General features: G+C 53.1%; 1 protein-coding gene across 1 annotated transcript; it reads left to right on the top strand.

Annotated features, from left to right (window-relative positions):
- The first annotated feature begins 104 nt into the window (after positions 1 to 104).
- IL17RA (interleukin 17 receptor A) lies at positions 105 to 23,718 on the top strand. The gene is made up of 13 exons (XM_027593718.2): positions 105 to 372; positions 9,387 to 9,411; positions 10,096 to 10,242; positions 11,203 to 11,315; positions 12,614 to 12,740; positions 14,279 to 14,326; positions 14,421 to 14,614; positions 15,221 to 15,304; positions 15,692 to 15,776; positions 16,517 to 16,528; positions 16,798 to 16,899; positions 19,249 to 19,290; positions 19,875 to 23,718. Exons 1-13 carry the CDS (start codon positions 229 to 231, stop codon positions 21,374 to 21,376), a joined length of 2,625 nt encoding a protein of 874 aa, XP_027449519.2. The 5' UTR covers positions 105 to 228; the 3' UTR covers positions 21,377 to 23,718.
- Positions 23,719 to 24,074: the final 356 nt, after the last annotated feature.

Genomic DNA, 24,074 nt, shown 5'->3' on the forward strand with positions numbered 1-24,074 from the left:
CGCGGGGAGGAGCGCGCACCTGGACGCACCGCCGAAGGAAGGCCCAGCGCGGCGCCGGGTCCCGGGCCCAAGCCCTGCCCCTTGGCGGCCCGCCCCCTGGGCGGCTAGAAGCCGGAAGCCGGCGAAGAAGAGCCAACTCTGAGCTTCTCGGCGGAAGGGGAAGCCCAGGGCCGGTCCCCTGCAGTGCCCCAGCCGCGGGCTGCGAGCGCTCCGCGACAGTGCGGGGCCATGGGGACTCCGCGCCGCGGCCCACCCGTCCTCCTGGGGCTCCCGCTGGGGCGGCTGCTGCTGCCCCTGCTCCTGAGCGGGCTGGCCCCGGCTCGCGCCTCCCCGCGGCTCCTGGACCACCCGACGCCAGTCTGCTCCCAGGAGGTAAGAGAGACCCCGACGCGCCCCGAGGATGCTGCGGGGGCGGCCGAGGTGCCCTGGGCCGGGAAGTCTGCGCTGGGGGGTCTCAGTGGGTACGAGGCTCGGCCACAAAGAGCGGGCACGCTCGGGAGGACCCTCGGAGCGGTGGGAGTTGCGGGGTGGACCAGAGAACAGAGCGAGTTTTCAGGGGAAACGACCCGACCCGGCGTCCTGGGCAGGAGGCGGGAGCGCCGCCGCGAGGGCCCTGCGGTTCGAGGAAGGAGAGGGAGCCGCGGGGTCGGCCAGAGAGGCGGGGCAGGGTCAGTTAGAAAGGGAGGTGGGGAGGGCCCTTCGGAGGAGCCAGGACTGGCCCGGAGCGGCCTCCACGCCGTGCGCCCGGCAAATCCCCGTGGTGTCGGGGCGGGCCCGGGAGACCCATCCGGACCTCGAGAGCTTCCCCTCAAAGGAGTCCCGCCAGCCCCCGGCATTCGGATCGGGGGCGACTGTGCGGAAGTCTGGGGCCCGGTCGGATCTCGGCCCCACTCCCCGGGAGGGACCCCGCGGTCCTAGAGCCTTGCGCGCGAGCCCGGACGGCCTGTGGGGGCTAAGGGCTCGGAGCGGTGAGACGGGGACAGTTGTGCCGAGGGCAGCCGGCCGACCCCGGGCGACACCTCTCCAGAGGGACGAAGCCCTGAGGACGGGGCAGAGGATTAAGACACCGCCTTTCCAGCTCCCACCATCACCACCCCTAGGGTCCAGTTTGTACCTGTCAAGTAGTACCCTCGCTGTGCTCACAGGAAGTGACACACCCACCCCTTGGGTAGTGCCCTTTTGTGGAGGACCATCTTAAGGGGAAAAAAACAAACAGCAAAACACCGTGCCCACCTCCACAACTTCTTCCCTCAAAGCTGCCCTCTCTCTTCCACTTTCTCTCTGGTTTCCTCAGCCCCCTCCCCTCCATCACTTCTGACCCAGTAACTGAGTCAGAGGATGTGAAACAACCAAGGAGATATTTCTCCTTATCTAATTTTGTGGAGGTTTTGCCAAAAGAGGGTGGAGGATGAGTGACTATTTAGCAGGATTTTTTTTTTTTTTAATATGAAAGATGTTGGGAAATGGTCTTGTAACTCCCACTTTTAGGCAAAGCAGGGGATATATGCTTAGCAGATCCCACAACTCAGTATAGAACTATCCTACCTAGAGAATTCGGTGTTCATTTTTTGGTGGCCATTTGCCAAGTGCCTGCAAAATACAAGGTACTACTGTTGCTCTGAACTGAAACTATCAGGAAGCACCCCTGGGACCCTAATGTCCAGCAACTTAAATCATCTAGGAGGGGAAAAGGCTTGACGGTGCTAACTGTGGTGCAAGACAGCCTGTAGCAAGTGCTCTTTGTGCAACCAGAGAGTGTACAGAATTCCAAGGAAAAGAAAAATTATTTCCAGCTGGGATGTTCTTCATGGCCAATAAGCCATTTGGGCAACGCTGAGGGATGGTGGGGGCCTCCAAAACACCAGTGGTGGAGCAGTCCAGGTGGCGGAAAGGGGCTGAGCCAAGGCCCTTGGGTGGGCAGGAAAAGGTGTGTGGCTGCAGTGGAGGGTGTGTGTGGCAGGAAGTGAGAGAAGAAGCTAGAAAGGGAGGTAGGGACTCCATGGCCCCATGGCAGCCTGGTGTGAGAGCTAGGCTGTGTTTGACTTTAATTGCTCAGTGGGAAGCACTCCTGAAAGTCAGGAGCAGGGGCAGGGCTGGAAAGGGATACTTACTGGCCAGAGTTTTCTGTGATCTCCCACGTTCTTCCCCCACCCTGCCTCTACCTACACACCTGGCTCACAACCGGCTCATCTCCATGGACAGGCAGCTTCCCTGCTTCATGGACTAGTCCCTTTAAAAAGAAAGCAACAAACCCTTCAGATTTCTCTGCCTCCATTGGTGTTTCAGTGGATGCAGCATAATATAATGAGGGGAGGGAAGGCCACAAACTTGGCCTCAGAGCACCTGCATTTGCATCCTGACTTCACAACCTAGAATCTCTGCAAGCTTGAGCAGCTTAGGCTGCCTGCTCCTTCGCCTGGGTGTCCTACTTCCACAAGCAAGAGATGGATGAGCCATTGCAAAGTGTGTCCGAACCACTTTCCAGAATATATAAATGCCTATCCAAAGCCTGGTTGGATTGAGCACTCAGTGACTGTCTCCCAAGACAGACAGGAGCCTTCTGCAGACCTGTTCTGTTCTGCTACTAGCTCAGTGCTGCAAGCACAGGATGTGGGAGCTTGATAAGTATTTGTGGAATGAAAGTCAAAGGAATGAGTGAGTGAATGAACGAATGAGTGATCGGCTCTGCTTGAAGTGCAGTGATTACCTGAGACCAGGCATAGCACTGTTTCTGGCTTCCTGAGTTTAACACCTCAAAACCCAGATTACTCTTGAGTTCCCCACAGAAATCGATATTGAAGAAATCATAAGTAATTGCATTTCCCTGTCCTGAGCAGTCTCCACCACCGCCCCCCCCACCCCCTACCCCCCTGTTGGCCCTTCCCCCGGCCCAGGCTTTCTCACACGTCACCCATGACTGCTAGCCCAGAGGAGAGCCCTCAAGGGAAGACAATGACTTGGATTTGGTCACTTTGAGTGTTAACACACCGTTTTATGGACAGGATGTATGTTGTCTTAAAAATTCTTTTTTTCTTTCCTGAGCACTTTGTGGTTTAGACTTGGGGCAGAACAAGGGTTAGATTTAACCGTTACCTTCCGGTTACCATTCCACTCTCCTGGTGTAAAACGTGTTCTGGGGATGCTTTTACGTGGTAGAGGCATTCTGGCAGTCAGGGCTGGGCTTGCTGCAGTTAACACGTCCCTTGGCCAACATACCTCGCACCCTGCCCGCTCCCAACAGGCCTTCCATCTAGAGACTGTGATATCAGCTGCCAGCAGCACCCAGCAGGGCCATGTAGGGGAGAGGCCATGCCAGTCAGAAGGCCTGGGCTCCACGCTGGGCTTCCCCGCTCACCCGCTGTGCAGCCCAGGGTCAGTCATTCCACTGGGGAGCCAGTGTTCCCCCGTACAAAAGATCTTCGCCTCACAGGGTTACGGGGAGAGCAGATTTCCATGGAGGTAAAGCACCAGACTACGTGTGTTGTAGCTTCGGAAGGTGCCAGGGCATAACATTCACCTGTAGCTCTGTGCCAGGCACTGTACAGGGGGTTCACCTGCACAGCTTCCCTCCACACTCACAACAACCTTCCAGGCCACACCACTGACCCCTTCTAGAGAGGCTGGGTAACTGGCCGAAGGTCACCCCGCTACCCAGTGCTGGGCTGAGAATCCACGTGGTACGTGACTTCAGAGCCCACCTTTCCTTACCAGGCACTTGGTCTTGACCGTTGAATGCACAGACTTAGACACAGTGAAATAAATTTCTTCCTTTTAATCTTCACCACTATAGACAGAGAATATTGGCTTACCTGCTGCAGGTGTCCTTTTTTTTTTTTTTTTTTTTCCCACTTAGACGGTACAGCAGTGATTCAGAGCATGAATTCTGGAGTAGAACTGCATGGGTTTGAGTGTCAGCTCTGTGGGACCTTGGGCCACTTAACTGACCTCTCTGTGTCTCAGTTTTTTCATCAGTAAAAATGGGATAATGCAGGGGAGGTGCCTGGGTGGCTCAGTCGGTTAAGCCTCGGACTCTTGATTTCAGCTCAGATCATGATCTCAGGGTCTGAGATCGAGCCTCGCTTCGGGTTCTGCATTTAGCATGGAGTCTGCTTGTCCCTCTTCCTCTGCCCCACCCCCTGTGTGCACCTGCATGCGCCCTCTCAAGTAAATAAATAAGATCTTTAAAAAAAAAAAGAAAAAGAGAACCCAAACCGACAGATCTCTGTCCCAGCCCTCGCCACTCCCTAAAACTGTTTCCCAAAGATGATCACTTACATTTATTTTAGGTTTTTTTCCCCCTGGCATTTGCCTCCACATTTCTAAATGTACTTATATTGTTATTCTTGACTTGTCAATGTTCGATATTGCCTATTGACTCATAATAGATAAAAATTTAAATTTTTTACATTTCTCCCACATCACAATTTTAGTGAAATCCATCGTTCGTGTTTGTAACAAGTAAGTAATCTTCACTGCTGAGGCCAGTAGGTGTACTTTGATTATATTCCTTTTCTGGTGTAATTCCTTTTCCCCTTCTGAGATGATAAGTGCTTTAATTCTTCCATAATTTTCCATGTAGTCAGTCAGTTTTTTCTGTCAGATTTGTCAGATGTTGTTTTCCCCAAACATCAGCTATTCCATTGATTCCATTCCCTCTCCCCCCAGAGAACTCCCTCCTGGAACCCCGCCTTCTCCAGCTCCAGCCTGGACGGACCCCTGTCTAGGCTGTGGCACAACTCTTGTACTCAGTATCCTGTTCTGGACCCTCTGTCTGTCTTCCCAGAGCCTGCCTCCCTCATTCTGCTGGAACATATCCTTCTGCAGTTTCCTAAGAAAATGGATAAGGATGTGAGGGAAATATATACACATATATACCCTCACACCGTTTATTAATTTGGCTGGGCATAAAAATCACAGGTTAAAGATAATGTCCCCTCAGAGTTACGGAGGCATTGTTCTGTTGCCTTCTAGCAAACAGTACAGATGCTGAGGAGGCCAATGCCTTCCTGTCTGTGTGTGGCACCCTACTTTTCCCCGCTCTGGAAATATTTAGATCTTCTTCTTCCTGGTATTCCAGAAGTTTCATGATGTTGGACCTTGTTCTGGGCCTTTTTTCCAGGCCATTCAGGGAAACTTTTTAATTTGGAAATATGTATCCTTTAGTTCTGGAGTGTTTTTCTTTGCTTTTTAATTTCTTCCCCTCTATTTTCTATATAATCTTCTGGAAATCCAGTTAATCATACCTTGATTTCCTGACTGATTCAATAAATAGTCATATATTTTCTTTCCTATTTCTGTTTCTGTTCATTCTACTTTCAGAGAAGTTTCCTGAATTACAGCACAACCCTTCTATGGGGTATTTTATCTCCAAGGTTCATTTTTATTCTCTGCTTGCTCATTTTACCAAGATTTTATTGATCTATTTGAGAGAGAGAGAGACAGCATAAGCAGGGGGCACCGCAGGCAGCGGGAGAAGCAGGCTCCCTGCTGAGCAAGGAGCTCGATCCTGAGCTGAGCCGAAGGCGGACGCTTAACCAACTGAGCCACCCAGGCGCCCCTGTCTGAGAATATTTTAAGAATGAGGTCCTGGGGCACCTGGGTGGCTCAGTCATTAAGCGTCCGCCTTCGGCTCAGGTCATGATCCCAGGGTCCTGGGATCGAGCCCCATGTCGGGCTCCCTGCTCCGCGGGAAGCCTGCTTCTCCCCCTCCCACTCCCCCTGCTTGTGTTCCCTCTCTCGCTGTGTCTCTCTCTGTCAAATAAATAAATAAAATCTTTAAAAAAAAAAAAAAAGGAAAGAAAGAATGAGGTCCTAATCATGATGAGCACCGAGTAATGTATGGAAGTGTTGAATCACGATAGTGTACATCTAAAACTAATATAACACTGTATGTTAACTATACTGAAATTAAAATGAAAAACTTAATAAAAATTGTTTTAAAAGAATAAGGTCCTGAAAAGCTGATTAAATACTCTGTGTAGGTAGGGCTTATTGACTTTACTATAGGGAGTCAAGCTAATGGTGAACATGCCCTATGAGTGGACTCTCAAATGTCAGAATCGGGAGGTCTTTTCCAGGGCTTGGCTGCCAGCATTCTATGATCAGAGCAGGGAAAGAGGCGAAGGTTCCAACATTCCCTATGTAGACCTTCACTGAACCGCACCCGCTTCAGCTCCTTTGTTTATACTACCTCCCCGGACATGTGATACCCTTAAGACCTGATGCCTTCTTTTTTTTTTTTTTTTTATGTTCAGTTAGCCACTGTATAGTACATAATTAGTCCTTGATGCAGTGTTCAATGATTCATTAGTTAAGTATAAGACCTGATGCTTTAAAAGGTTCTGTTGGCTTCTTTCTTGTTCTTTTCCCGCTTGACCTGAGCCATTTGCCTACTCCTCCTTCCACTTTGGCTTTTAAAAAAATTTGTTCTCTGGGCACCTGGATGGTTCAGCAGTTGGGCGTCTGCCTTCGGCTCAGGTCATGATCCCAGGGTCCTGGTATCGAGTCCCGCATCGGGCTCCCTGCTCAGAGGGGAGTCTCCTCCCTCTGCCTGCAGCTCCCCCTGCTTGTGCTCTCTCTCTCTCTCTCTCAAATAAATAAATAAAATATTTTTAAAAAATAAAATAAAAATAAAAATTTGTTGGGGCGCCTGGGTGGCTCAGTTGGTTGAGCGACTGCCTTCTGCTCAGGTCATGATCCTGGAGTCCCGGGATCGAGTCCCACATCGGGCTCCCTGCTTGGCAGGGAGTCTGCTTCTCCCTCTGACCCTCCCCCCTCTCATGTGCTCTCTCTCTCTCTCATTCTCACTCTCTCAGATAAATAAATCTTTAAAATAAAATAAAAATTTGTTCTCGGGGCGCCTGGGTGGCTCAGTTGGTTAAGCGTCCACCTTCGGCTCAGCTCACGATCGAGCTCCTTGCTCAGCAGGGAGCCTGCTTCTCCTGCTGCCTGCGGTGCCCCCTGCTTATGCTGTCTCTCTCTCTCTCTCAAATAGATAAATAAAATCTAAAAAAAAATGTTTTTTTAATTTGTTCACATCTTTTGTCCACTGATGTTTCTTCTTTGTCCATGAAAATTTCTAAAAATGTTCTCATTCCTAGAACTTTCCTATGGTTTGGGGAGGGGAAGAGGATAATGTATGTATATGATCAACATGCTGTGACCTCTAATGGAATGTGTTACTCGATATTTCACTGATATGCATATTTTCTCTTCCATTTAAATCTTTTTCCCCTCATTTTCCCTCTCTATCTCTTCTGCTTCCATCCCTTTACCCCCAATAACCCGTGTGTTAACAACCTGCTATATAACTGTCCAAATATTTTTATATGTTCATACAATTATATTCATCATATGTAAATATATGGGAAGGGTTTTTTCATCACTTATTTCCATAGAAAATTGGATCATATGATAAGAAGTTCTTTGCTTATGTTTCTCACTCATCAACACATCTTAAGCATCACTCCAGGTCAGTAGATATCTACATAACTAATTCTCTTTAATCTTTACATAATATTCCATAGTAGATAGCAGTTTCTTGTCCTCTGTGCCCCAGTCCTAGGAGTTTCTGGTGGGAAGAGAAATGAGCATGTGCATGGAAGTTAATCTCCTCACCGGCCAGGAAACACAGTGACTCTAGAGTGAGCAGAGGCAGCTAGTGGATCTTGTTGAACGCGTGACGAGCGCCTCACAGGGTTTCAGTGGCCCTGGGTGAGTGAGAATTCAGCACCAGGAGCTGGACAGGACCCCAAGGGCTCATGAACTAGCATCCCAGAAGGTAGGGTATGGATGAAATGGCATGCTTCGAATCAGTCCTGGAGCGTGCTCAAGGATATTATTCCTGTATCCGCTTTGTGAATGAACCCTGGTGGCCGAGCATCTTCTCCCATCTTTAACCCTGTCTCTCTGCTCCCTCTTGAGAGAAAGGCAGGTGCTGACCCCAACACCAGATTTACACGCATTTACCAAATCCCTCTGTTGTCCTCAAAATTGTATTCCTGATCTGCTTCAACATCTGACTTTTTACTCCACATGATCGGTCCGTTTTGCCAGACTGGATAACTAGAAATACCTGAGCCTGAGTTCTTCCTGGCTCCAGAATCAAAGCCAAATCTGAATATGTGGAGGTCACCCCTTTTAATAAGAGCTTCCATTTATTGAACGCTTACTAAATGCCAAGCTCTAAGGAAGGGCAGCCAATAATTAAAGAGCGGCCATTGTGTCCCAGACACTGGACAAATATTGTGTCATTGAGCAGGCAATGACAGTTCCCCAGGCACTGCAGCCAACAAAATTCCTCATCATGATTTTCTTAGGGTTGTTTAAAGGCTGCCTATTTAACAGTCCGAGGGCACTGTATTATTTTATTTAATTGTATAATTAATACACAAATACATTTCTGCTGTTTGAAACTTCTTGTAATACAGATATATTAGAAGTGGAAAGTGAAGGGCTCCCTTCCACACCGCCATCACTACCAGCCCACTCCCTGCCCCAGGGTCTTTATATGTGTATCATTTAATTCCCACCAATGCTATGAAGGTAGTATTATGGTAATTCTGATTTTACAGTTGAAGAAATCCAAGGCCTCGCAATGTTTGGTATCTGGCCTAAAGTCACTTAGCTGGTAAGTGGTGGTAAGTTGACTCAGCTCCAAGGATGTGTGTGCGTGTCTTCCCAAGAAGAGTCAGCTGGCCAAACTGAAACCAGTGATTGCATTTCCTACTGTTTGTAATTAGGCTTCTAAATCTGGCTCTCCAGAGTTCTTCTGGGTTAGAGAGTTCACACATATTGCCAAAGTAGGAGGCAGCATAAGGTGGCATTTGTGCTTCAGTTTTCTGATCTATAAAACGGGGCTGAGGGTAACAGTCCTAAGTGTGTGTGAGGATTAGTGAAATAATATGTCTGGTCACCCAGATCAGGGGCTGGCACCTATGGGAGCTTGTAGGGAGTTGGTGAATTTTCCATAGCTGACCCTGTCGCAGGAGCTGTGGTTTTGTTCGCTTCTCTGCCCACGCTGTTGTCCAGACGGGAGGTGGGAAGCCCCAGGGTATTTAGAGGGCTTTTCAGCGGGGTGCCCCAAAAGAGAACCCTCTCAGTGTGTTTTAAAAGGGGGAAGTTCCCAGCTGTTAACAGTTACTCAGAAAATGCCCTTTCCATGTTGTCATCCACCGGACCCACTTGCCATCCTGTTTCTCCTCGGATGGGCGGGTGGGAGAAGCGGGAGGAGACTGTGATTCCCTGCCCCACGAGCGGCCCCCAGAAGGGAGGGTGGTGCTGTGTACATTGTATTCTTGAGAATGAGCCAAGGGGAGCATGGGAAGCCTGGCTTGTGAATTACCATGCCTTCACAGCTGTAATTACCTCCTTCCTTTCTTCCGCAGGGGCTAAACTGTGCAGTGAAGAATAGTAAGTCGTCTGTTTTTGTTCATCCTGTTGTTGCCTTGTTAATAAAGTGCTAACCTCATGCCGCTGTCTGACAGGAGCGCTGCCCCTCCACCTAGGCTCCAGATGGGGGTGACAGCCTTCAGCAGGAGGGATCCTTGAGAGTCCAGGCTCTGTACACCTGCATTTCCTATCAAGAATATCCATTATGCAAAAGTCAGGAAGTGAGACACAGAATTGTCATTTAGGTTTTGAAAACATTGTCTGGGGTGCTGCCCTGGTGTGTCTACAATACGATTTGATTTGCCAGAGCTTGTCACTGGAAAGTGAGAGACATCTGTGATGTTGATCCTGTTTTGTGTTTTAATTCAAGAAGGAGGCACACACTTCAAGTGTCTGTGCTAATTAGGGACGAACCCAGGCATATAGTATAAATCAACTTTTATCACTACCCCATCCTTCCTGTGCCCCGTTTCACTGCTTTATCGCAAAACCAAGTTTCATGCTTTGTCTCCTGTCCTAAAATGCCCTTTAGACTTAAGAGATTTGCAGGGACTCAGCCAGCCGAGGGTCACAGGCCCCTGCGTGTGTACGATCGAGCTCTCTGGAGCCACCGCTGGGGCATCTTGCTTGCACGCCTCGTTCTCCTGCAGCTTCAGGCTCTTGCAGAGCGTGGGGATCTCTGATTCCTGCATTTTCTGGCTCCAGGTACCTGCCTGGATGACAGCTGGATCCACCCTCGAAATCTGACCCCTTCATCCCCCAAAGATGTCCAGGTCCACCTGGACTTTGCCCAGACCCAGCATGGAGACCTACTGCCTGTAGCCCGCATCAGGTGGACCCTGCAGACAGACGGTGAGTGGGCGTGTCGGGAGGGTGGGGGCCCTGGGAGGTTCAACCCTCTTCCAGGTGAGTCCACACACCAAACCACCGGCTCTCTCACCAGACTCAGAATGGGGCTCCCCGTCCCGTCCTCAGACACGAGGGCCCAGATTTCATGCTGAAAGCCTCCATCATTTCATGCAGTAAATGAATACTTTTTTAGTGTTTTAGATATTAACCCATGATGGTGTCTTCTCAACCCACCATCCCTCCTTCAGCCTAAAATCCTTATCACCCCAGAAAGAAAGTCAAGTGGTTCATTCTCTGACTGTGGTACCAAATATTTATTGGAAAATGGTAACACACTGGCCAGTGTGCTTTTTCCCTTAATTTAGGGGCAGACATTTTTTTTTAAGTAATCTCCACACCTAACGTGGGGCTCAGACTCATGACCCCAAGATCGAGAGTCACATGCTCCACCTACTGAGCCAGCCAAGTGCCCCTAGGGGCTAGCATTTTCTAAGACAACACTCCCCCCGCCAAAACCTCTTCAGGGATAGAGAGTCGTATGACAGAATCGGGAAGTTTGGGGTTAACAAGAGCCAGCCCCACATTTGTGACCAGGGCCTGGGGGAGGTCATCCTCCTTATAAGTCTCCAGCCCCTGGTGCCTACCTGAGCCTCTCCAAGGATGGGGACAGCCAGGTTTGACACCCAGGCCATGTTGTCAACATCCTGGCCACAAATCTGCAAAGCCTTTGCCTCTGGCCCAGTGTAAAGTTTCACTTGTCCTTGCCCAGCTGGGAAGTAACCTCTGCAAGGCCGTGGGCTCCACCAAGCCCAAGAGTGAGCTGGAGGGAGCAGGAAGTGGAGGGTTAGGTACAGTGAACAGATTTTCTTTCAAGAGTGAGTAAGCATAACAGGGAAGTTCCACGCCCAGTGGTTTGTCTTTGTTGACCTGCCTCTGTTCGTCTCTTCTCCCTCCGACCTGCAGCCAGCATCCTCTTCCTGGAGGGTGCAGAGTTATCTGTCCTGCAGCTGAACACCAATGAACGCTTGTGCGTCAAGTTTGAGTTTCTGTCCAAACTGCAACATCATCGCAAGCGGGTAAGCAGCCGGCTCCAGAGCACATTGTGTTCCTCTACTGATAGCAAGGAGCGAAAGTGTTTTTGAAGACTTCCCAGACATGCCCACCCCTGCTTTTGCTCCCAACTTTCCCTAGTTGTTCAGCGTAAAGGAAGTTGAGTCGAAGGCCTTGCACAGCCCCACTCCTGTTCTCTTCCTGTGTGACTGAGGCTAATGTGGGGCCTGCCTCCAGGAAGGAGCAGCTTTGCCCAGACCTGGGAACTGCAGTGGCTGTGGGCACAAGCGGGGGAGTTCTGCAGCAGTTTCTATTTATTTTGCTGCTCACTGCCCGAGGGTAAAAGGTTGATTCTCATCTAGTGTGTTTAAAGCATCGGTTCACAAGAGTGTGGTCCCAGGGCTGGCAGCATGGGCATGCCCTGCAAACCAGTTAGAAATGCAGAAGCTAGGGCCCCACCTCCGACTTCCAGAATCAGAAATGCTGAGGCTGGGGCCCAGCAGTCGGTGTTGAACCAGCCTACCAAGTGATTCTGAGGCAAGCTCCAGTCTGAAAACTTGCCAGTTAAAATCTGCAAAAGTGTCTGTTTGCAGATCTCCCACAAACGCAAGCAGCCAAGACAGTTCCCTTCCCCTGTATTTAATGAGGACCCCCAAACTTGACTGCTGGCTGGATGGTGAGGCCCAGGTGCCTAGAACGACTTAGAAGCAAAGGACCGCACACCCCCATCCACTCCCACACTAATGAGGATGGAAGTTGGAATCAATATGTGTCATCTGCACCCTCCAGAAAGTATCCTCATACCTTCTGTAATCTCCAGCAGAGGTGATTGCAGGCGCACGCTGAGTGGGGATCTGTAGCCCTCTCTCTGCACTTTTGTGCTTCAGAACATTCTCAAGAGATCCCGGCTTTCCCATTTAAGGAGGAAGAGTCCCTTAACAAACGGTTTTTAGCTGCCTCTTGTGTGCTGGCTCTCCCACTAGCCCGGAGTCCTCTGGCCAGTTCCCTCACCCCATCGTTCTGGAGTCTGAGAGGGCTGACCAGGGAGGAGGGCTGTTTCGGCTTTCCCCAGATTCTCTGGCATATGACACTGCTGTCTACTGCTGACGCCAGATCTAGGTTTTTTAGGTAGGCATCAAAGACCAGAGGAAACCAAGAGCAGAGACGCACCTCCCTCGGATTTTGGATCTTGCTGTGGTGGTTTTCTTCCCCTGTTTCTCGGACCTTTCAGGGGGCGGGCAGGGGTGGAGTTCTCTGGGCACACACCGCTGGGTGAGAGGTGTGTGTGTGACCTGTCCAACCTCCCCTTCCTCCCTCTCTTCAGTGGCATTTTACCTTCAGCCACTTTGTGGTAGAACCTGGCCAGGACTATGAGGTGACCGTTCACCACCTGCCCAAACCCATCCCTGACGGGGACCCAAATCACCAGTCCAAGAACTTCCCCGTGCCCGGTAAGAGCGCCCTCCCAAGCCATTCCTTTCACCACTCGGCTCTTCCTGTTCGAGAGAAACCAGTAGGTGGCTCAGACATCAGCCTCCCGCTCAGCTGGGCCCTCCGTGGCTGCCATTGTCAGCACGTGGTACCTACAGAATGAACAGACGCCACGGCTGGGGACCTCCTGCCCAGGAAACGTCGGGAAGACCAGCCGCTCTGAGGAGAGTTTAACCCCCGCTTCAAGCCTCGTCCCTCATCACCTCGCTCTGCACGTTTGTCTTGTTTCATTTCCCACCTGCCCTGCCTGGTTCTTCACTTTTTACCCCATATCCTACCTGCATTTATCTGCCACCATCCCATGTGCGACACCATCCCCTCTTCCCCTCAGGTCCGTCCTGCCCAGGAAAGACCACGGGGCTGATCTTCTAAAGTGTCGTCTGATGTCTGTGCCCCTTCTAGTTCTCTGTCCTCCCAGCATCTCAGCCACAACCTACATTTCCCATTGTTCACAGCTGACTCCGTCTGGAGCCCCAGCCCCCTTGAGGACAGGGTCTGGGGCTCACACCCATCCACGCAAGCTCCCGAGCCTCCCATTGCCTTGCCTGTAGTAGGCAGTTCAGAAACATGCTTGTTAAGGATGATGACAGCCTTCACACACACACACACACAATCTGCTTACCCTGCTTTTATTTTTCTTCACGTTACCCATCACTCCCTTACACATTATCATGATATTTTTGTGACGTTACATTATACTGTTTGTTTTCTTTGGTCTCTTCTACTGGAATGTGCTCTCCAGAGGGCAGGGACTCTCCCTTATTCACCACTATATCTCTAGTGCCTAAACCAGTGCCTGAAACAGGTCGGGTGTTCATAAGCGCTTGTCAAATGAGTGAACAGCCCCCCAGGCCCTTCCTTTGTTCCTACAGTAGACTGACTCAGTCCCTGTCACAGCAGTTCACACCTGTCACATGTCTTCTTAAACCAAAGTGAAAATGTTACAGGCAAGGCCACTGGGGAAGGGAAGGCAGGAAGATGTCTATGGAGCAGTGGTCCTCAGGGCAGTCCCTAAGCCAGTGGCATCCTTGAATTACCTGGGAGCTTGTTAGAAATGCAGGTTTTCATGGGCCCTCCCCAGACCGACTGCATCCAGAAACTACCCAGGGTGATGCACAGGAAAGTTTGAGAAGCACTGCTGCGAAGGAATAAAGTACTTCTGCCCCTGTCAAGAGTCAGAGGCAACCTGCAGAGAAGCCTGGGGGCGGGCGGAGAGGGTGGGGGGAGGAACTAGAGTCGGCCGAGACTCTCAGCAAGCCCGGGAGTGGAGTCTGGAAGGTTCTGTGAGAGACCAGGGAGGACACAAGCAGGTCAACCCCCAGTTCTGTGGGGCCTCTGGCCCTTGGCAGCAGTTCAGTCCTGGAGCTTGCTTTGACGGGGCCGTCTTTGACCAGACTCCCCAGAAGGAAAGAGGTGGTTGTCCATGGTGTCAGGAGTCTGGAAGAGCAAACTTTCTAAGACAGAGGCTTAGTGGTTTCCCCTTTCTCCGGGTTGGCAGGCTGCGAAGACCCCAGGATGAGGAGGACCACACCGTGTGTGAGCTCAGGTAACCACAGCCAGCGGCCTTGCTGGGGGAGCTTTACTCGGGTGCACACACACACCACCCCCTCACTCCCAACCCGTGTCTGTGCCCTGGGCAGGCAGCCTGTGGGACCCCAACATCACGGCAGAGACCCTGGAGGCCCAGCAGCTGCGGGTGAGCTTCACGCTGTGGAACGAGTCTACCCCTTACCAGATCCTGCTGACCAGCTTTCCACACACGGAGAACCAGAGCTGCTTCCATCGTGTCCTCATGGTGCCCGACGTAAGGCCGTCACTGTCCTGGCCCTCTCAGGTAGCTCTACGCCCCCTCCCCAAGCTTCAAGCCACCCAGTACTGTGCTTGGTTGATCCCAGTTCTGTGCTGCTCAGCTCCTTGTCTTTCCTTCTCATATGTGGCGGGTGTAGAGTCGGGTCTGTGGTGGATCCTTCCTTTGGCTCCGTTGTATAGTTGATCTCTGCCCTGCTTACCTCCCCCATCCTCTCAGATCCTCCTTCCACACAGTACCCCTGGTTCTCTTTGCTCTGGTTTTTTTTATCCCACCTGTTCCAAAAAGGACCTGAAGAGTTTTAAATGTGGTATTAAGACAAAGGGGAAATAAAGATGAGGAAACAAGAGGAAGCCAGGGTGGGGTTACTACAGAAAATGTGTGTCATGCCGTTGGCTGTGAACACAGATGTGTCCCCACAATCCCCAGCAGTCAAAGCAAAGAGAGAAAAACCAGTCACTAGATGTGCTCCTGAATCAACAATGAGCCAGTTGCTGTAGGGAACTTTTCCAGAAACCCGGAAAGCCTTCCTTGGGCGCGCTGGACAGCAATGGCCGTGTTCCCGGCAGCTGCCTTTAGCGCTGCGGCAAGCTCGTGCCCGTCCAGCCTGACCCCCCTCCCACCTCCCTGCAGCCCGCACTCGAGGACGCCCACCGGCGGGCCAACGTCACGCTCACACTGTCAGACCAGAACTGGTGCTGCCGCCACCAAGTGCAGGTGGGTGCGGATGGCCCCGGCAGGTGTGGGAGCACATGCACAGGCGGGCCCTCCGCCTAGAGGGGCCAAGTAGGGGAGGCGGGCCGCCCAAGGACTCGTGCTTTCTCCGAGGACCTGGCACCCCGACCCCCTGGGGCTCCCTGCCTGGGGAGGCCTCCTCTTTGCCTTCCCCAGCCCTGTATATTCCCGGCCTCCCCGGCAGGGCTTCTTGGCGCCCGGTAGCCTATGGGCAATCTGCCTGGCAGGCCCGTGGGCGTCCCAGAGTAGCCGGCCAGGCTCTGCTCCCTCCGGGAGCCCCTGCTGGCAAGAGCACACTCGCAGAGGGCCCGAGCCTCCCCACCCAGCGTCTCAGTGGCCCACTGTCCCCCGCTTTCTCTGCGCCCCCAGATCCAGCCCTTCTTCAGTAGCTGTCTCAACGACTGTCTCAGACACTCCATAAGCCTCCCTTGCCCAGAAATTCCAGAGGCTCCAGGTAGGGAGTGTATGGCTGCTCTGGGGCGTTCTCAGGGGGTGAGGGTAAAGGAAGGCCGGCACCTTGAGCTGAGCCCTGACCTCGTGCTGAGGGTGGGGGCGGGCTTTAATTTTACTTGGAGTTATTCAGGCCTGCAATGTGGGGCCGTAGAGACACTCCTGGGTTGGACTCCTGACTGCCTTTCATTAGCTGTGTAGCCCTGGACAAAATATGTAACCTTTCTGATCCTGAACTTCTGTGACTGAAGAACTGTGGATCGTCCTTGTCCGAGAGTTTTAGTATGGACCACGAAGTGCTTTACCATGTCCACTTTTAAACCCCACGGATTGTGACTCCTGGTGCCATGAAGTAGAGCGTCCCTCCCCCAGTTCGTAGATGAGGAAATAGAGGCACAGAGATGCTCAGTAACTTGTCCAAGATCACACACCAGGAAAGCGGCAGAGCTGCCCGTCCCTCCCCATGCCCTGCTCCGCGGCCCACCGCCCACAAAGAAGCCGCCGCAGCCTGAGCCACAGCCTTTACATGGGCCTGGAGGAGGATCTGGCCTCCCGGGTGGGATTTGGGGCCTCTCTTAGCAGGCCGGCAGCTTGGGTGTTTCCTGTAGACATCATTAAGTTGAGCGGGTGTCTGGAGCGCTCAGGGTAGGGCCAACGTCACCAGCAGGCCCCCATGGGTGTCAGCGATGGGTTTTGTGATTACTGCTAATAACGAATACTATTTTCCCTTTGTTCTCATTGCAGTCTCAATTGCAGGTAAGGCCGGCAGTCCTTCCCATCGTGCTGCAGGAGTTCCCAGGGGCCCTTCCTCAGGAGCCACATGAGAAGTCCCTGACTGAGCCTCGCCTGGAGCCAGGCAGACAAGGCTGAACTGGGTGGCCAGCCCGGGGGTGGAGGTCACCAGCATATCATGGCACAGGCCAGAGAGGACAGCCCAGGGGCTGGGCAGCGGGGCTGGAGGAGCTCGGGGCTGGCGGAGCGGGCGTCCTCCGCCACGTCACTCATGCTGTTCCCACTTCCCACAGACTACATACCCCTGTGGGTGTACGGGTTCATCACGGGCATCTCCATCCTGCTGGTGGGTTCTGTCATCCTGCTGATCGTCTGCATGACCTGGAGGCTACCCGGTAAGGGGCGTCATGGGGTTTGCCTCTCTGTTCCTCTCTTTCTTCCCACGCCTTCCTCTTCCCACTCCAGTCTCTGCAAGGCTGTACTCAGAGGGCACCCTGCAGTCCCAGGCCCCCCAACCCAAGTGAACTACTGACATTGTCTCTCTTTGGCCACGGCAAGCTCCCTTGTCAGGAACTCAGCCTGCGGGAAGGCTGAAGTGGGCTCAGATCCCAGCTCCACTGCTTACTCCCTGGGCACATTACTTCATTCTCTGAGCCTCGGGTTCCTCTTTTATGAAAAGGAGATTATAAAGATACCCATATCACAAAACGAATATAAAGACTACATGCAATAACGTATATGACTTTTTAGCCTTGAGCCTGGCGCATATTTGCTCAACATATGTTAGCCACAATTATGTTTATTGCTACCAAAATTAATAGTATTAAAACAAACTGGATGGAAGGAGCTAAGGTAGGGTTTCCCTGCCTCAGACATGATCAGCCAGGCAGGTGGGAGAACCTGAATGAGCCCATCCTGCAGCCCCCAGATGCACGTACATCTGTCAGGAAGAACAGCAAGGGACAGCACGATGTGATAGAGGAAGCTCTGGGTGGGCCCAGGATAAACGGATGCGGCTTGCAGCTCCGCCTCCCTGCTTTGCAGGCATAGGCAGCTTGCTGAACAAACCCTAGATTTGGTTTTGTCTTCTGTGAACTGGGATAATGACCCCTCCCTCTCAAGGTTGTGGTGCGGATTGAATGGTCTAGCCATGGAAGGCACTGACCAGGGAGTGCTGGGAGGTAGCAGCTCCTCTCCCTGCAGCCCTCTCTGGCCAAGTGCTGAGCAGGAGAGCACATGGGCCTCCAGGTGAGGGGCTCGGCCTTCCCCTGCCCCTCCGCGGCCCCACGCCCTTTCTTCAGTGGTCTAAGAGCTATTTCCGCACTTTCAAGGCTCATCAGGATTAAGTATTAATCATTATTAATTCTTGTGTGATGGGGAGACTACCACAGCAGGCCCTGGAAGACCCACTGTGAGGGCACTTCTCCACAGGACTGTTTCAGGGTCAGATAAGTTAACATCTCCGTGAGTGCTTTAAAGATTGATTGATTGATTGATTGATTGGGGGGGGCGGGCAGAAGGAAAGGGGAGAGAAAGAGGAAGAATCTCAAGCGGACTCCCCGCTGAGTGCTGAGCCCCACATGGGGCTCCATCTCATGACCTGAGCCAAAGCCAAGAGTCGGACACTTAACCGACTGAGCCACCCAGGCGCCCCCGTGAGTGCTTTATAAACTGTAAAGCTCTTCATAGATGCCACGGAGGCTTTTTGCTTCATTTCTGTTGTTGCATTTCTGACCTTGTATTGAAGTGTGCCCCACACCATGGGGTGAAGGAAAGGACACTTGTTCGACTGTCTTTTGGTAGTTCTGGGAAAAGGCCCAAGAGGTGGGAATTGAAATTCTGGTTCAAAAAGTCTTCCTTGGGGCGCCTGGGTGGCTCAGTTGGTTAAGCGGCTGTCTTCGGCTCAGGTCATGATCCTGGAGTCCCGGGATCGAGTCCCGCGTCGGGCTCCCTGCTCAGCAGAGAGTCAGTCTGCTTCTCCCTCTGACCCTCCCCCCTCTCGTGCTCTCTCATTCTCAAATAAATAAATAAAATCTTTTTTAAAAAAGTCTTCCTTGGCTACCCATGGGTTCAGTGCATACTGCCATGTCACCGAGGAGCTGACTCCTAGACCACAGTTCCCTTCTTTGTATCTCTGGGGGAGCAGTTGCCTAAGAATGTTGTTTCCCTTTCTCACCTCAGAAATACCAGGAGGAAATGTTGTAAACAGGCCTGATGGGGGCTGCTTCTGGAGATGTGTTGTAAGCCTCTTGCAAGGATGAGTCTGGGGAAGAGCTTTCCCTGCCATGGGGCGTTTCCTCAGGGGTGGCCAGACTATGGGGAGGAGAGGAACCATTGCTAGAACAAGGGACATGGGGGGAACCCCTAGTCACCATGCTGGGGGTCCTGGCTGGGTCAGTGCTGCAGAATATTCGTGACCCCAGCTGACTGCACAGATACAATCTCATTCAATCCCTGCTGCACAGACCCCTTTTACAGAGGAAGAAACTGAGTTTCGGAGGCCTTAGTAACTTTCCCAGATCTCACAGCTGTTGATGGCAGACCTGGGAGTCACACTGAGCGGCTCCTCACAGCCCGGTGTCCTGTGAAGGTCCTGAAGCATCTGGCAACTGCCTCCGACTGCCCTCCCTGACCGTCTGTCCTGGGTCAGGGGTGGGACAGCACTCCTTCAGATGCCCCTGGGAATTGGTCCCTATTTCTCTTCCAAAAGAGCTGCTCCAGTGTTTTTTTTTTTTTTCTTTCAGGGTCTCATCGTGAAAAATATGGTAATGACACCAAATACACAGGTCAGTATTTCCTGGTGTGGGTGGGGTGGGTTCGGTGAGTGTTGCTGTCAAAGGCATGATGGAAGGTTCTCTTGAGACACAGGGGTGGGTTGCCTTCTGCAGTTTAACTCCTGATTTCCTTCAGGAGACCTCAGCTTGGAGGACCCACCTTCTAGGACCCCCACACAGAGAGAACCACAAATGGCAAGGCTGGGATACCATTTTTGAAATCACTTGGACAAGGAAAGGAAGGGAAGGGTACCATCTTTGATGAAAAGAGGTCCTACCTATAACAGATATTTGTATTCCATAGAGAGGCCTTTGTGCCTATTTTGCTTTTTAATTACAATAATTAAAGTATAGGCTCAAGGCCAGATAGGAATCTTGAGAAAGAAATGCACTCTCCCAGAAGGCACCACATGGTAATTCTTTTCAGGCAGCCAGAACGGGTGAAAGAGCAACATCTGGCTTATTCCAAGGCCTCGGTTGCATTACTTAGACTAGGGAACCGGTGTCTGCCTGGTCCAGACGCCCCCTGGGCTGTCTGAGGATCAGCCCAGGTACACACCCAAACCTGGGGGCCTGGCTTTCCTTGTTTCCCTCAGATGTCCTGCCCGAGACCAGCCTGACCCCTCCACCCCTGAAGCCCAGGAAGGTCTGGATTGTCTACTCTGCCGACCACCCTCTCTACGTGGACGTGGTCCTGAAGTTCGCCCAGTTCCTGCTCACCGTCTGTGGCACCGAGGTGGCCCTCGACCTGCTGGAGGAGCAGGTCATCTCAGAGGTGGGGGTCATGACCTGGGTGGGCCGCCAGAAGCAGGAGATGGTGGAGACCAACTCCAAGATCATCATCCTGTGCTCCCGAGGCACCCGGGCCAAGTGGCAGGCCATCCTCGGCTGGGAGGAGCCGGCTGTCCAGCTCCGGTGTGACCGCTGGAAGCCCGCAGGTGACCTTTTCACTGCAGCCATGAACATGATCCTACCAGACTTCAAGAAGCCAGCCTGCTTCGGCACCTACATTGTCTGCTACTTCCGTGACATCAGTAGTGAGAGTGATATCCCCGACCTCTTCAACATCACTTCCAGGTACCCACTCATGGACAGGTTTGAGGAAGTTTACTTCCGGATCCAGGACCTGGAGATGTTTGAACCTGGCCGGATGCACCGCGTTGGGGAGCTCACAGGTGAGAACTACCTGCAGAACCCGAGCGGCTGGCAGCTCAAGGAGGCCGTGGAGAGGTTCCGGGAGTGGCAAGTCCAGTGCCCAGACTGGTTTGAGCGCGAGAACCTTTGCTCAGCGGATGACCAGGACTTCCCGTCCCTGGACGAAGAGGTGTTTGAAGAGCCCCTGCTGCCACCAGTAAGAGGGATCATCAAGCAGAAACCCCTGGTGCACGAACCCACCTCTGAGGGCTGCCTGGTGGGAGATCTGCTTGTCAGTGAGGAAGGAAGAGGGCTGTCAAGACTGGAACCTCAACTCCAGCCCCAAGGAGAGCTGGCAGCCCAGGCCCTCCAAACCGCAGTGCTCCTAGTGGACGAGGTCCCTTCGGCTCAGGCCGTGGAACCCGTCCCTCCAGCCGTTGAGAGCAGCACAGTGGGCCGGCTGGCCGTGGTCGGGGGCGACGAGGCCTGCCCGCTGCTGGAGGGCTGCGGCCCGCGGCGGAACAGTGTCCTCTGCCTCCCTGTGGACTCAGAGGCCCCGCCTCTCTGCAGCACCCCAGTGGCATCTCCCAACTACGTCCCAGAAGATGTAAGGCAGCAGCTCGAAGGCTTGATGTTCTCACTCTTCCAGCAGAGTCTGAGCTGCCAGGCCCAGGAGGGCTGGGACAGAGCTGCAGTGGCCCTCAAAGACCTCTGCACGCCCTATGAGGGGGAGCAGCGGCAGTCCGTGCAGTCCGACCAGGGCTATATCTCCAGGAGCTCCCCACAGCCCCCTGAAGGACTTACGGAAATGGAGGAAGAGGAAGAAGAACAGGACCTGGGGACATCGGCCAAGCAGCTCTCTGCTGAGGACCTAGAGAGCCTGAGAAGCCTCCAGAGACGGCTCTTCTTCCAAGAGCTTCAGAAGAACTCCGGCTGGGGCGGTGTGGAGCCAGAGGAGCCTTAGGGCCCCCCTAGCCCCAGGGTGTTAGGGAAGGGCGGCATGTGTACACGAGCGCACATGTGTCTGTATATATGCCTATGTTCCTGTGTGAAGTGTTTGCCTTTAAATGTGGACCTCTTGAGCCCTGGGCATTGCCCTGAATTTTCTTCCTCTGAGCCTGTGGTCGCGTTCTGTCCCAGCAAGAATCCACAGCCCATCCCCGGGAGCCAGCCACAGAGCATCCCTGAGCCTCCATCGTGCAGTCATTCGGTCATCCAGCATTTATTTTGCACCTCTCATGTGCCAAGCATCTGAGATACAAAGATCAATTGCACAGGGGCTCTGGCCACCAAGGGGCTTAACGTCTGGTGGGAGCAACAGATTAGCAAACGGGACGGTCCTGTGCGATGGAAAGGCTTAGTAGAGGTCTGCCCAGGGCTGTGAAAGTACACAGAAGGAGCAGCTGGGCCCAGAGACCGTGGTTGGAGAGGGCAGCGGTCCCCGGGGCAGGGGCAGCATGTGGGGTGAGGGCTGGGGCCAGTGAGCCTGGAGCGGGAGGAGGGGGCAGCCGGAGCCTGGGCTGCAGAAGGGCTTGTGGGCTAGGCTGGGGGGTTGGGACATTAGCCCGGTGGCCTGGCATTCCTTTGACAGGGTGAGCTGCTGCCCTGCAGAGGAGGGGCCTGAGGACCAAACGTACCCGAAAGCCACCTCAGACCATCTTTGGAAAGAGACAGGATAGTAATGTGTGATGAGAACCTTAAAAGCATTCAGCAGGAAGAAAAGCCTGGAATCCTGAGCTCCCATTTTGGCCCTCAGTCAGTGGGAGAGCCACTGCAGAGGAGTCTTCCAGGGTCGCATGGCCAGGCCCCTGGGCAGCAGCACCCCGCCCCCGAGCTCAGGAGGCCCCAGAGCTGGGGGCCCAAGCCTGAGTGTGAGATATGGAGGGCACCCGGCAGGGTGGGCAGAGGGGCGCAGGGTGGGAATGAGAGGCACACAGGGCCTGGCAGGCCTCTCTGGGGTGGAGAGGAAAACAGGCCACTCTGTACTTAAAAGTCTGAGGTTCAAAGACAGTATTCAAGGAGAGATGCTAAGGCTCAGTGCTGGAAGACATTGTGCCTGAAGTGCCTTCTCGGGAGGAACTGAAGGCTTCTGGCTGTCCGGGGTCCTGGCGAGCACGCTGGGATGCTGTCTGCCCCTGGACTCAGGTGAGCTCATTGCCTGGACTCGAGCCCTCAGCTGGCACCAAGCTCCCAGTGAAGGGGTGAGGACTCAGGCAGGTAATGGGAAACCGTCACAGGCTGTGTGTGTGTGTGACACACACGTGCGTCCTGTGCACAGAAGGGAGATGGTCAATAAAAGATTTGTCCAGCCTGGTAGTTCTGTTGAGTCACGTGTTGCTACAGGCCGAATGCCTGGCTGTGAGTCCTTTCAGTCGTGCGATTTCCCCGAGCAGCCGCAGGGGCAGCGGGTCGAAGGCCCGGACTGTGTGTGGCCCATACACAGCCCCACAGTAGCGAAGGAACAGGGAGGCAGAGCCGCACACAGGGTGTCTGTATCCCCCCCCAAATACTTGACAACTCATCCTCAGTGTGGTGGCAGCGGAGGTACAGGTGATCAGGTCGTGAGGATGCAGCCCCAGAGAGCTCCGTGCACCCCCTGCCTCGTGAGGGCGTGGCGAGATGGTCATTTGTGAGCGGGGCTGCAAGCACACACCCAGTCTGCCGGCTCCCCGGTCTTGGACTTGGCCGGCCGCTGGAGCTGTGAGCAGTGTGTGTGTAAGCCGTCCGGTCTTTGGTGTTCTGTGCCCTCAGCCCTCCCAGGTGGAGACAGCAAGAAAGGGAGCTGCGTTCTCCTGGCCACCAGCCTCTCAGGCTCCGTCTCCCCTCCAGTTGGCTGGCAGTGGGCATCCCTGGGGCCAGATGCCCACCAAGCTTTCTGTGACGTTGCCCCAGCTTCCAGGAAGCACTGACTCAATGCCCAGGGTGTGGAACGCCATGGTGGACTCTTCCTGGCTGGGGCCAGGCTTGACACGCCAGCAGCATGGCCCCAGCCAGTGTAGCCCTGGTGCCCAGAAGCATACTTTCCATTTGGATTGTGTTCCCCACAAGCCTTGAATTCTAGTTCTGCTGGCCTTTGAGGCCACATGTCCTCAGCCTTGCTCGCTGTGCTCCCCTTCTCTCGGGCTGCTGCCTGTTCTCCTGACAACTTTATTGAGATACAGTGCACATACCGTGTCATTCACAGCTGACCCTACGCAGTTCAATGGCTTTAAAGAGTTCAGAGCTCAGCAACCATCAACATAATCAATTTTAGAAATTGTTCTTATTCCAAAAAGAAATCCGGCACCCTTTTTTTTTTTTTTTTGAAGATTTTATTCGTTTATTTGAGAGAACGAGAGCGTACAAGCAGGGTGAGGAGCAGAGGCAGAAGCGGGCTTCCCACGGAGCAGGGAGCCTGATGTGGGACTCGATCCCAGGACCTTGGGATCATGACCTGAGCCGAAGGCAGATGCTTAACCAACTGAGCCACCCAGGTGCCCCGAAATCCAGCACCCTTTAATCCTTACCCCAACCTCGCTAAACTCCACCCCCCATCCCTCTATGGATTTGCCTGTTGTGGACATAACATATATTAATGGAATCATAAAGTTCCCCAGGGCTTCTGGACCCTTTCTTGAATGTCAGTCCCTGGTTCCTCCCACGTTCCCTCTGCTTCCAGGGAG

Source organism: Zalophus californianus, chromosome 9 (assembly GCF_009762305.2).
Source record: "Zalophus californianus isolate mZalCal1 chromosome 9, mZalCal1.pri.v2, whole genome shotgun sequence".
Classification (NCBI taxonomy): Eukaryota; Metazoa; Chordata; class Mammalia; order Carnivora; family Otariidae; genus Zalophus; species Zalophus californianus.